The following is a 13,932-nucleotide window of genomic DNA, read 5'->3' on the forward strand; positions in this document are numbered from 1 at the left end:
CTAGTGTAGTGTGGGTGTGTAGTTAAAGCAGGTAGACTATTGTGTGTGGGTGTGTAGTTAAGAGCAGGTAGACTAGTGTACTGTGGGGTGTGTAGTTAAGAGCAGTAGACTAGTGTAGTGTGGGTGTGTAGTTAAGAGCAGGTAGACTAGTGTAGTGTGGGTGTGTAGTTAAGAGCAGGTAGACTAGTGTAGTGTGGGTGTGTAGTTAAGAGCAGGTAGACTAGTGTAGTGTGGGTGTGTAGTTAAGAGCAGGTAGACTAGTGTATTGTGGGTGTGTAGTTAAGAGCAGATAGACTAGTGTAGTGTGGGTGTGTAATTAATAGCAGATTAGACTAGTGTGTGTGGGTGTGTAGTTTAAGAGCAGGTAGACTAGTTTAGTGTGGGTGTGTAGTTAGAGCAGTAGACTAGTGTATGTGGGTGTTAGTTAAGAGCAGGTAGACTAGTGTATGTGGGTGTGTAGTTAAGAGCAGGTAGACTAGTGTATTGTGGGTGTGTAGTTAAGAGCAGGTAGACTAGTGTATTGTGGGTGTGTAGTTAAGAGCAGGTAGACTAGTGTATTGTGGGTGTGTAGTTAAGAGCAGGTAGACTAGTGTATTGTGGGTGTGTAGTTAAGAGCAGGTAGACTAGTGTAGTGTGGGTGTGTAGTTAAGAGCAGGTAGACTAGTGTAGTGTGGGTGTGTAGTTAAGAGCAGGTAGACTAGTGTAGTGTGGGTGTGTAGTTAAGAGCAGGTAGACTAGTGTAGTGTGGGTGTGTAGTTAAGAGCAGGTAGACTAGTGTAGTGTGGGTGTGTAGTTAAGAGCAGGTAGGACTAGTGTAGTTGTGGGTGTGTAGTTAAGAGCAGGTAGACTAGTGTAGTGGTGGGTGTGTAGTTAGAGCAGGTAGACTAGTGTACTGTGGGTGTGTAGTTAAGAGCAGGTAGACTAGTGTATGTGGGTGTGTAGTTAAGAGCAGGTAGACTAGTGATTGGGGTGTGTAGTAAGAGTCAGGTAGACTAGTGTAATGTGGTGTGTAGTTAAGAGCAGGTAGACTAGTGTAGTGTGGGTGTGTAGTTAAGAGCAGGTAGACTAGTGTAGTGTGGGTGTGTAGTTAAGAGGCAGGTAGACTAGTGTAGTGTGGGTGTGTAGTTTAAGAGCAGGTAGACTAGTGTAGTGTGGGTGTGTATTAAGAGCAGGTAGACTAGTGTACTGTGGGGTGTGTAGTTAAGAGCAGGTAGACTAGTGTAGTGTGGGTGTGTAGTTAAGAGCAGGTAGACTAGTGTAGTGTGGGTGTGTAGTTAAGAGCAGGTAGACTAGTGTACTGTGGGTGTGTAGTTAAGAGCAGGTAGACTAGTGTAGTGTGGGTGTGTAGTTAAGAGCAGGTAGACTAGTGTAGTGTGGGTGTGTAGTTAAGAGCAGGTAGACTAGTGTACTGTGGGTGTGTAGTTAAGAGCAGGTAGACTAGTGTAGTGTGGGTTGTGTAGTTAAGAGCAGGTGACTAGTGTAGTGTGGGTGTGTAGTTAAGAGCAGGTAGACTAGTGTAGTGTGGGTGTGTAGTTAAGAGCAGGTAGACTAGTGTACTGTGGGTGTGTAGTTAAGAGCAGGTAGACTAGTGTATTGTGGGTGTGTAGTTAAGAGCAGGTAGACTAGTGTAATGTGGGTGTGTAGTTAAGAGCAGGTAGACTAGTGTAGTGTGGGTGTGTAGTTAAGAGCAGGTAGACTAGTGTAGTGTGGGTGTGTAGTTAAGAGCAGGTAGACTAGTGTAGTGTGGGTGTGTAGTTAAGAGCAGGTAGACTAGTGTAGTGTGGGTGTGTAGTTAAGAGCAGGTAGACTAGTGTACTGTGGGTGTGTAGTTAAGAGCAGGTAGACTAGTGTAGTGTGGGTGTGTAGTTAAGAGCAGGTAGACTAGTGTAGTGTGGGTGTGTAGTTAAGAGCAGGTAGACTAGTGTACTGTGGGTGTGTAGTTAAGAGCAGGTAGACTAGTGTAGTGTGGGTGTGTAGTTAAGAGCAGGTAGACTAGTGTAGTGTGGGTGTGTAGTTAAGAGCAGGTAGACTAGTGTACTGTGGGTGTGTAGTTAAGAGCAGGTAGACTAGTGTACTGTGGGTGTGTAGTTAAGAGCAGGTAGACTAGTGCTAGCTGTACAGTACAGTAGAGCAGTCTTCCAGAAGCCCAGTGAAATCAACTAAACCCCAATGTCTCTACAGTCCAGACCTGAGTCAGATACAGAACATCTGTCAAATACTGAAGATGCACTTGATTTGTTTCACCCTGTACACTGGGACCAATGGAAATGTTCTGAAACGCCCCCAACTCTGCACACTGGTCCAGCAAATCAAGTGCACCTTTAAGTATTTGAAACTATTAGACCCAGACCTGCTAGTGTTCTCAAATCACATGACTGATGGATTACTGGACCAATAGGCTGTGGTAGACTTGATAGAAGTACTTTCTCCTGTGTGTGAAGATGGTAGCAGAGCTGAAGCAGCAGAATGGTCTGCTGAAAACCGAGAAAGACGACCTGAACCGAATGATCAAGGAACAGAGCCAGCAGATGACAGGTACCAACCATTCACTAGCTTTAGACCAATCACATTCACTGTTACTACATTTAGACCAATCACATTCCGTGTTAATACTTTTAGACCAATCACATTCACTGTTACTACATTTAGACCAATCACATTCCGTGTTAATACTTTTAGACCAATCACATTCATTGTTGAAGTTCCATACAGAGAATTGATGATACGTTCCCCAAACGTGCTGAACTTTTCTTTCTCCTCTCTTTACCCCTGTCCCTCCTTCTCTCTGGGCTCTCTCCTCTCCACCTCCTCCCCCTGTCCCTTCTTCTCTCTGGGCTCTCTCCTCTCCACCTCCTCCCCCTTTCCCTTCTTCTCTCTGGGCTCTCTCCTCTCCACCTCCTCCCCCTTTCCCTTCTTCTCTCTGGGCTCTCTCCTCTCCACCTCCTCCCCCTTTCCCTTCTTCTCTCTGGGCTCTCTCCTCTCCACCTCCTCCCCCTTCCCTTCTTCCTCTCTGGCTCTCTCCTCTCCCACCTCCTCCCCTTTCCCTTCTTCTCTCTGGGCTCTCTCCTCTCCACCCCTCCCCCTTTCCCTCCTTCTCTCTGGGCTCTCTCCTCTCCTCTCCACCTCCTCCCCCTTTCCCTTCTTCTCTCTGTGCTCTCTCCTCTCCACCCTCCTCCCCCTTTCCCTTCCTTCATCTCTGGGCCTCTCTCCTCTGCCACCTCCTTCCCCCTTTCCTCTTCTCTCTGTGCTCTCTCTCCTCTCTCTCCACCTCCGCCCCCTTTCCCTTCTTCTCTCTGTGTCTCTCATCCTCTCCACCTCCTCCCCCGTTCCCTTCTTCTCTCTGGCTCTCATCCTCTCCACCTACCTCCCCCTTTCACTTCTTCTTCTCTGTGCTCTCTCCCTCTCCACCTCCTCCCCCTGGCCATTCTTCTCTTCTGTGCTCTCTCCTCTCCACTTCCGTCCCCCTTTCCTCCTTCTCTCTGGGCTCTCTCCTCTCCACCTCCTCCCCCTTTCCCTTCTTCTCTCTGGGCTCTCTCCTCTCCACCTCCTCCCCCTTTCCCTCCTTCTCTCTGGGCTCTCTCCTCTCCACCTCCTCCCCCTTTCCCTTCTTCTCTCTGGGCTCTCTCCACCTCCTCCCCCTGTCCCTTCTTCTCTCTGCTCTCTCCTCCCCATCTCCACCTCCTCCCGTTTCAGAGAAAATGACTCGTGCATTAGTGGAGGAGACTCAGCAGTTGGAGAGCGATCTGAACGAGGAGAGGTCTCGCTACCAGAACCTCCTAACAGAACACCTGAGACTGGAGGAACGCTACGACGACCTCAAGGAAGAAATCACCCTCTCTGTGGTAGGAGGCTAACGCATAGCATGTTAACATTTACACACTCACACTGGACCGAACCAGACCACACACACTTACACACACTGGACCGAACCAGACCACACACACTCACACTGGACCGAACCAGACCACACACACTCACACTGGACCGAACCAGACCACACACACTCACACTGGACCGAACCAGACCACACACACTCACACTGGACCGAACCAGACCACACGCACTCACAAACACTGGACCGAACCAGACCACACACACTCACACTGGACCGAACCAGACCACACACACTCACAAACACTGGACCGAACCAGATCACACACACTCACAAACACTGGACCGAACCAGACCACACACACTCACAAACACTGGACCGAACCAGACCACACACACTCACAAACACTGGACCGAACCAGACCACACACACTCACAAACACTGGACCGAACCAGACCACACACACTCACAAACACTGGACCGAACCAGACCACACACACTCACAAACATTGGACCGAACCAGACCACACACACTCACAAACACTGGACCGAACCAGACCACACACACTCACAAACACTGGACCGAACCAGACCACACACACTCACAAACACTGGACCGAACCAGACCACACACACTCACAAACACTGGACCGAACCAAACCACACACACTTACACACACGCCACACTGCCCCACCATACTATACACACACACACCAAACAAACACACTGCACCACATCACAAACACACACTAACATCCCCTTGCCCCTCCTTTCTCCAGAGCGTGCCCAAGCCCGGCCACAGGAGAACAGACTCCACCCACAGCAGCAACGGATCAGAGTGCACCTACAACTCCGAGTTCGCCGAATCAGAAGAAAGTTCCCGACATGGAGAAGTGAGTGGGGCGGGACTTAGACAGGAACTTCCTCTCACCATTAGAAAATGTTACAAAAAACGTGTTTATGTTGCTTCAACCTGTTCTGTAGTTAATTTACAGTTATTACAACTACAACCCTGCAGAGCTGGTCGTCATTCAGTAAAACACTTTCTGTAATGTTTTAGTATTGACAGCTAATGTCTTTAATGCCCGTGACGATGCCCCAAAGCTCCGCCTGTCAGTGTCATTCCTGTCTCTGACCTCACTTCCTGTTGTGACAGGATGTGACCCGGGGCATGGACACGTCTCTGACTCTGAAGCTGCAGAAGCGCGTGACCGAACTGGAGCAGGAGAAATCCTCTCTCCGCAACGAGCTAGAAAACAAGGAGGAGCAGTTCCAGCGGGCTAGAGTCAGGGTACAGCCACAGTAATACACAATATTACTACAATACTATGCTGTATTACTGTATTACAACCACAGTCTTACTTACTTTACTGTCGGACCTCTCTGTCTGTCAGGATGATGAGGAGCATAAGAAATCACGTGGAGCAGAACTGGAGTACGAGTCTCTCAAGGTATTGTATAGATATCCAATCTACTCATATCTACCGTAGTGGGTAGGGGCTAGGACTTAGGTGGGCAACAGCTCGTGGCTCAAGGGCCCCGGGGGCCGCCAGTTGCCCATCACGGGGCTAGGGGTTGATTTGGGACTGGATTTGCTGGGTGAGTGTGTTGTACACAGATGGATAGAGATCTCTAGATGGATATAACCCATTTTAGCGTTGCCATCTCTATGGGTGTGTATTAACTCTCTGTCTCTCATCCATCTTTAATCCACAGCGCCAGGAGCTGGATTCCGAGAACAAGAAGTTGAAGCACGACCTGACCGCCATGAGGCAGAGCCTGCTGGGTAATGCAGGCGCTGGGGCGGGGGCACCAGGAAGTCCACCCTACAAAGTTCTCATGGACCAACTGAACTCCTCGTGCGAGGAGCTGGAGGTGCGGAAAGAGGAGGTGCTGATTCTACGATCTCAACTGGTCTCACAGAAGGAGGCCATGCAGCACAAGGTAGGAGACATGGAGGGACACACATACACACACACATACATATACACAGATGTGCAAACACACACATACACACTGACCCATGCACAGACACGCATATATATATATATATATATATATATATATAATATATACACACAGACTCGCAGAGCTACACATACATACATACATACATACGTGAAACCTTTTCATGTCTGTCCACTGCACTAACAATGCTTCTAACACTCCAGTCTCTTCTCTCCTTGTATCTCTCTCTCCTGCCATGCCTTCCTAAAGGATGAGAAGGTACTAGAACTCTGCTGACTGCATGCTCTGGGAATGACTAGCTTAAACACATACACACATGCCACTGATTTATTTGCATGTAACACCACCGTATGTATAGTCTTTAGATTCACAATACTGGATGGGTCAAGATTAAAGTGGAATAATACTGTCATAATGTCTTTCTCTCTGTTCTCTGTCTGACTCTCTGTTCTGTCTGACTCTCTGTCTCTGTTCTCTGTCTGACACTCTGTTCTCTGTCTGACTCTCTGTTCTCTGTCTGACTCTCTGTTCTCTGTCTGACTCTCTGTTCTCTGTCTGACTCTCTGTCTCTGTTCTCTGTCTGACGCTCTGTTCTCTGTCTGACGCTCTGTTCTCTGTCTGACTCTCTGTTCTCTGTCTGACTCTCTGTTCTCTGTCTGACTCTCTGTTCTCTGTCTGACTCTCTGTTCTGTCTGACTCTCTGTTCTCTGTCTGACTCTCTGTTCTCTGTCTGACTCTCTGTTCTCTGTCTGACTCTGTTCTCTGTCTGACTCTCTGTTCTCTGTCTGACCCTCTGTTCTCTGTCTCTGTTCTCTGTCTGACTCTCTGTCTCTGTTCTCTGTCTCTGTACTCTGTCTGACGCTCTGTTCTCTGTCTGACTCTCTGTTCTCTGTCTGACTCTCTGTTCTCTGTCTGACTCTCTGTTCTCTGTCTCTGTTCTCTGTCTGACGCTCTGTTCTCTGTCTGACTCTCTGTTCTCTGTCTCTGTTCTCTGTCTGACTCTCTGTTCTCTGTCTGACTCTCTGTTCTCTGTCTCTGTTCTCTGTCTGACGCTCTGTTCTCTGTCTGACTCTCTGTTCTCTGTCTGACTCTCTGTTCTCTGTCTGACTCTCTGTTCTGTCTCTGTTCTCTGTCTGACTCTCTGTTCTCTGTCTCTGTTCTCTGTCTCTGTTCTCTGTCTGACGCTCTGTTCTCTGTCTGACTCTCTGTTCTCTGTCTGACTCTCTGTTCTCTGTCTGACTCTCTGTTCTCTGTCTCTGTTCTCTGTCTGACGCTCTGTTCTCTGTCTGACTCTCTGTTCTCTGTCTGACTCTCTGTTCTCTGTCTGACTCTCTGTTCTCTGTCTGACTCTCTGTTCTCTGTCTGACTCTCTGTTCTCTGTCTGACGCTCTGTTCTCTGTCTGACGCTCTGTTCTCTGTCTGACTCTCTGTTCTCTGTCTCTGTTCTCTGTCTGACGCTCTGTTCTCTGTCTGACTCTCTGTTCTCTGTCTGACTCTCTGTTCTCTGTCTGACTCTCTGTTCTCTGTCTGACTCTCTGTTCTCTGTCTGACTCTCTGTTCTCTGTCTGACTCTCTGTTCTCTGTCTGACTCTCTGTTCTCTGTCTGACTCTCTGTTCTCTGTCTGACGCTCTGTTCTCTGTCTGATTCTCTGTTGTGTCTTCTCTACATGTGAATGTGTTTATTTTGTCTTTCTCTCTCATCCCCCTCCATGTCATCCCTCACTCCAGGAGACAATGACAGAGCCAGTGCACTATGCAGAGGATGTCCATAAGATGAAGGACTCTGGTGCAATCACTCAGGCTTATCTAGGACTCAAAGAGACCAACAGGTACATCTCTCTTTCTCTCTCTCTCTCGCTTTCTCTCTCTTTTTCTCTTTTGCTCTCCCTCCCCCTCCCTCTATCTCCTTCTCTCTGTATCTCCACTCTCTCTTGCTTTCTCTCTCTCACACATACTCTCTCGCTTTCTCTCCCCCTCTGTCTCCTCTCTGTATCTCCACTCTCTCTTGCTTTCTCTCTCTCACACATACTCTCTCGCTTTCTCTCCCCCTCTGTCTCCTTCTCTCTGTATCTCCTCTCCTCTCACTTTCTCTCTTTCGCTTTCCTTCCCCCTCTCACTTTCTCTCTCTTTCGCTTTCCCTCTCCCTCTTTCTCCTCTCTCTCTCGCTTTTTCTCTCACTTTCTCTTTCGCTTTTTCTCTTTCTCTCTCACTTTCCCTCCCCCTATATCTCCTTCTCTCTGTATCTCATCTCTCCTCGCTTTCTTTCTCTCCCTTTCTCTCTCTTTTGCTTTCCTTCCCCCATCTCCTTCTGTCTGTCACCCCTTCCCTCTTTCCCTTCCTCCCCCCAGGGGTCCACAGAGGACTCATTACAGTACAAGCTCCCCACCAGTATGTCTGATGTACTCCATGTGTACACTCAGTGTGTGGGAGATCTGTGTGTGTTTGAGAACTGTGTGTGGGAGATCTGTGTGTGTTTGAGAACTGTGTGTGGGAGATCTGTATGTGTTTGAGATCTGTGTGTGTGGGAGATCTGTGTGTGTTTGAGAACTGTGTGTGGGAGATATGTATGTGTTTGAGATCTGTGTGTGTTTGAGAACTGTGTGTGAGAGATCTGTATGTGTTTGAGATCTGTGTGTGTGGGAGATCTGTGTGTGTTTGAGAACTGTGTGTGGGAGATCTGTATGTGTTTGAGAACTGTGTGTGTGAACTCCTCTCTCTGTTTTGCGCAGATCTCCCAGGTTCTTGCGTAAACCACTAGAAGCCAATGAGCTCCTAAATCGCCTCAGGTAATCAATCAGATGTGTCCTTTGCATCATGAGGCGGAGCATGCGTGGCCACGCTGACCAATGGGGATTGAGCAAGACTGAGCGGAGGCTTTTTATTGGATCGGATAATATAGTTGATGATGGCTGGCTGATATTGAATCTATATTATTGATATATAATGTAGGTGATAAAACTAGATTTGCTTCAGTAGCAATGAGTCTGCTTGTTTTGCACGCCGGGCGATGCCTAACCTGTACTATACTGTAAGTGGCGAACGCTGCCTGCTAACTAGTATGATGATGACGCTAAGATAGGTTAGCGTCCCTAGCACTGGTCCTCTAACTAGCATGGTGATGAAGCTAAGCTAGGTTAGCCTCCGTAATATTGGTCATCGAACTAGCATGGTAATTAAGCTAAGCTAGGTTAGCCTACATAGCATTGGTAATCTAACTAGCATGTTGAAGCTAAACTAGGTTAGCCTCCGTATGGGTTGAGGGTTAGGCATGAATGATGCACAGACTCTTAATTACTAATCAGCTCCTATGAAATGTCTTCTGCATGGAACCAAACCTGCATCGTTTCCCTGTGTTGTGTTTTGTTAGTTCCATCATGTTGCTACCACCCTGTGTTGTGTTTGTTAGTTCCATCATGTTGCTACCGACCCTGTGTTGTGTTTTGTTAGTTCCATCATGTTGCTATCACCCTGTGTTGTGTTTTGTGTTTCCATCATGTTGTAACCACCCTGTGTTGTGTTTTGTTAGTCCATCATGTTGCTACCACCCTGTGTGTTTTGTTAGTTCCATCATGTTGCTACCACCCTGTGTTGTGTTTGTTAGTTCCATCATGTTGCTACCACCCTGTGTTGTGTTTTGTTAGTTCCATCATGTTGCTACCACCCTGTGTTGTGTTTTGTTAGTTCCATCATGTTGCTACCACCCTGTGTTGTGTTTTGTTAGGTCCATCATGTTGCTACCACCCTGTGTTGTGTTTTGTTAGTTCCATCATGTTGCTACCACCCTGTGTTGTGTTTTGTTAGTTCCATCATGTTGCTACCACCCTGTGTTGTGTTTTGTTAGTTCCATCATGTTGCTCACCCTGTGTGTGTTTTGTTAGTTCCATCATGTTGCTACCACCCTGTGTTGTGTTTTGTTAGTTCCATCATGTTGCTACCACCCTGTGTTGTGTTTTGTTAGTTCCATCATGTTGCTACCACCCTGTGTTGTGTTTTGTTAGTTCCATCAGGTTGCTACCACCCTGTGTTGTGTTTGTTAGTTCCATCAGGTTGCTACCACCCTGTGTTGTGTTTTGTTAGTTCCATCATGTTGCTACCACCCTGTGTTGTGTTTTGTTAGTTCCATCATGTTGCTACCACCCCTGTGTTGTGTTTTGTTAGTTCCATCATGTTGCTACCACCCTGTGTTGTGTTTTGTTAGTTCCATCATGTTGCTACCACCCTGTGTTGTGTTTTGTTAGTTCCATCATGTTGCTATCACCCTGTGTTGTGTTTTGTTAGTTCCATCATGTTGCTACCACCCTGTGTTGTGTTTTGTTAGTTCCATCATGTTGCTATCCACCCTGTGTTGTGTTTTGTTAGTTCCATCATGTTGCTATCACCCTGTGTTGTGTTTTGTTAGTTCCATCATGTTTGCTACCACCCTGTGTTGTGTTTTGTTAGTTCCATCATGTTGCTATCACCCTGTGTTGTGTTTTGTTAGTTCCATCATGTTGCTACCACCCTGTGTTGTGTTTTGTTAGTTCCATCATGTTGCTACCACCCTGTGTTGTGTTTTGTTAGTTCCATCATGTTGCTACCACCCTGTGTTGTGTTTGTTAGTTCCATCATGTTGCTACCACCCTGTGTTGTGGTTTTGTTAGTTCCATCATGTTGCTACCACCCTGTGTTGTGTTTTGTTAGTTCCATCATGTTGCTACCACCCTGTGTTGTGTTTTGTTAGTTCCATCATGTTGCTATCACCCTGTGTTGTGTTTTGTTAGTTCCATCATGTTGCTACCACCCTGTGTTGTGTTTTGTTAGTTCCATCATGTTGCTACCACCCTGTGTTGTGTTTTGTTAGTTCCATCATGTTGCTACCACCCTGTGTGTTATGTTGCATTCAGAATCCTTGTCATTTCAGATTGTGATCATTTTGCTTGTTCTCTACCAGGGGTTGGAACCTAAATTATTTTCCAATTGTTTTGTTCTGAACAGAAACATACATTTTTTTTGTTCCGACCAGCAAAATAAAGTTCTGAACCAGTTCGAACCCAACAAAAAGCAAAGATGAATATCATTCCTTTCTGTTCCTTTATAAACCTCTGAAATGGACTTTCTTTTAACATTTAGCTCGACATGAAATGACTTCACCAATCAGTGAGGATATAGCAGGTTGCTATGGAGCGGGCAAGCTATTTACATGCATTGGACAGACGAATGTAGGGCGTTGGATGCGACTGACATTTTCCGGGTGGGGAAAGAGTGGGAGGGTGGAGGAGGATTGGCTTGAAACGGTGGGCATCTTGTTGTTATGACATGCATCATCTGAATTAGACCCACAGAATTATACCTTCAGAAGAGCAGCTTATATGAAGGAACGTTGAATGTCTTTGAACTTCAGAAAGTTGTCTTAACGTTGGACCAGTCCTGCTGGTTTGTGCAGAGCAGCACCAGAATTCAAATACAAATATTTCTTACCTTTTTGTAGTTAGTAAATCCAATGTGAAACATGGTAACTATAGTATCCTTAACTAGCACTGAAAAGGTTAATCCATTCTTCTCTAATAAGAAATCTCTCTCCCTAATTTCTGAATCAGACTTGTAAAGTCAGTAGGCTACTAGACTATGCTTCAGAGGGGAAGGAGCAGGTAGCCTACACACACGCACATTGGAATACTTTTCTGTCAGTTGGACACTGGAATACTTTTCTGTCAGGCGGACACTGGAATACTTTTCTGTCAGGCGGACACTGGAACACTTTTCTGTCAGGCGGACACTGGAATACTTTTCTGTCAGGCGGACACTGGAATACTTTTCTGTCAGGCGGACACTGGAATACTTTTCTGTCAGGCGGACACTGGAATACTTTTCTGAGTGACAGTGTGTGAGGGCTATGCATATGCACTTTGTTACGTTTTTTGTGGGACTAAATAACAATGTAGTATAGATCACTTTTGTTCTGATTCTGTTCCTTGAAAAATGTCTATTTTCCAGTTGTCGGTTCTGTTCCCTGAACTGGTTCCAACCCCTGATCTAAACACACATTGATTCAGAATACTAAGCACAACGAGCTCACACACACACACACACCTCCTCTAGTCCACCACCACCCCACCTCCTCTAGTCCACCACCTCCTCTAGTCCACCCCACCCCACCTCCTCTAGTCCACCACCACCCCACCTCCTCTAGTCCACCACCACCCCCCTCCTCTAGTCCACCACCCCCCACCTCCTCTAGTCCACCACCACCCCACCTCCTCTAGTCCACCACCACCCCACCTCCTCTAGTCCACCACCACCCCACCTCCTCTAGTCCACCACCACCCCAACTCCTCGAAAGTCACCACCCACCCCAACTCCTCTAGTGCACCACCACCCCACCTCCCCTAGTCCACCACCACCCACCTCCTCTAGTCCACCACCACCCCACCTCCTCTAGTCCACCACCACCACACCTCCTCTAGTCCACCACCTCCTCTAGTCCACCACCACCCCACCTCTCCTAGTCCACCACCACCCCACCTCCTCTAGTCCACCACCACCCCACCTCCTCTAGTCCACCACCCTCCTCTAGTTCACCACCACCCCATCTCCTCTAGTCCACCACCACCCCACCTCCTCTAGTCCACCACCACCCCACCTCCCCTAGTCCACCACCACCCTACCTCCCTAGTCCACCACCACCCCACCTCCTCTAGTCCACCACCACCCCACCTCCTCTAGTCCACCACCACCACTCCTCCTCTAGTCCACCACCACCCCACCTCTCCTAGTCCACCACCACCCCATCTCCTCTAGTCCACCACCACCCAACCTCCTCTAGTCCACCACCACCCCACCTCCTCTAGTCCACCACCACCCCACTTCCTCTAGTCCACCACCACCCCACCTCCTCTAGTCCACCACCATCCTCTAGTTCACCACCACCACACCTCCTCTAGTCCACCACCTCCTCTAGTCCACCACCACCCCACCTCTCCTAGTCCACCACCACCCCACCTCCTCTAGTCCACCACGACCACCCTCCTCTAGTCCACCACCACCCTCCTCTAGTCCACCGCCACCCCACTTCCTCTAGTCCACCACCACCCCACCTCCTCTAGTCCACCACCACCCCATCTCCTCTAGTCTACCACCACCCATCTCCTCTAGTCCACCACCACCCCATCTCCTCTAGTCCACCACCACCCCACCTCCTCTAGTCCACCACCACCCCAAATCCTCTAGTCCACCACCACCCCACCTCCTCTAGTCCACCACCACCCCACCTCCTCTAGTCCACCACCACCCCACCTCCTCTAGTCCACCACCACCCCCACCTCCTCTAGTCCACCACCACCCCAAATCCTCTAGTCCACCACCACCCCACTTCCTCTAGTCCACCACCCAACCCACTCCTCTAGTCCACCACCACCCCTCCTCCTCTAGTCCACCACCCACCCCCACCTCCTCTAGTCCACCACCACCCCACCTCCTCTAGTCCACCACCACCCCACCTCCTCTAGTCCACCACCACCCCACCTCCTCTAGTCCACCACCACACCCACCCTCCTGTAGTCCACCACCACCCCACCTCCTCTAGTCCAACACCAACCCACTTCCTCTAGTCCACCCCACCCCACCTCCTCTAGTCCACCACCACCCCACCTCCTCTAGTCCACCACCACCCACCTCCTCTAGTCCACCACCACCCCAAATCCTCTAGTCCACCACCACCCCACCTCCTCTAGTCCACCACCACCCCACCTCCCCTAGTCCCACCACCACCCCACCTCTAGTCCACCACCACCCCACCCTCTAGTCCACCACCACCCCACCTCCTCTAGTCCACCACCACCCCACCTCTTCTAGTCCACCACCTCCTCTAGTCCACCACCTCCTCTAGTCCACCACCACCCCACCTTTCCTAGTCCACCACCACCCCATCTCCTCTAGTCCACCACCACCCCACCTCCTCTAGTCCACCACCACCCCACCTTCCTCTAGTCCACCACCCACCCCACCTCCTCTAGTCCCCACCCCCCCCTCCTCACCACCCTCTAGTCCACACCTCCTCTAGTCCACACACCCCACCTCCTCTAGTCCACCACCACCCCACCTCTAGTCCACCCACCACTCCTCTAGTCCACCACCACCCACCTCCTCTAGTCCA

General features: G+C 49.0%; 1 protein-coding gene across 1 annotated transcript in view; it reads left to right on the forward strand.

Annotated features, from left to right (window-relative positions):
* The window catches only part of myo5aa (myosin VAa), a gene marked incomplete in the record, with an annotated part of 100,621 nt that overhangs the window by 64,352 nt on the left and 22,337 nt on the right, over window positions 1-13,932 (forward strand). The window contains 8 exon segments of the mRNA XM_029767954.1: window positions 2,442-2,535; window positions 3,694-3,842; window positions 4,613-4,726; window positions 4,990-5,124; window positions 5,228-5,284; window positions 5,550-5,777; window positions 6,051-6,059; window positions 7,530-7,630. Of these exon segments, the coding sequence (XP_029623814.1) occupies window positions 2,442-2,535; window positions 3,694-3,842; window positions 4,613-4,726; window positions 4,990-5,124; window positions 5,228-5,284; window positions 5,550-5,777; window positions 6,051-6,059; window positions 7,530-7,630 (887 nt within the window).

Source organism: Salmo trutta, chromosome 12 (genome assembly GCF_901001165.1).
Source record: "Salmo trutta chromosome 12, fSalTru1.1, whole genome shotgun sequence".
NCBI classification, from domain to species: Eukaryota; Metazoa; Chordata; class Actinopteri; order Salmoniformes; family Salmonidae; genus Salmo; species Salmo trutta.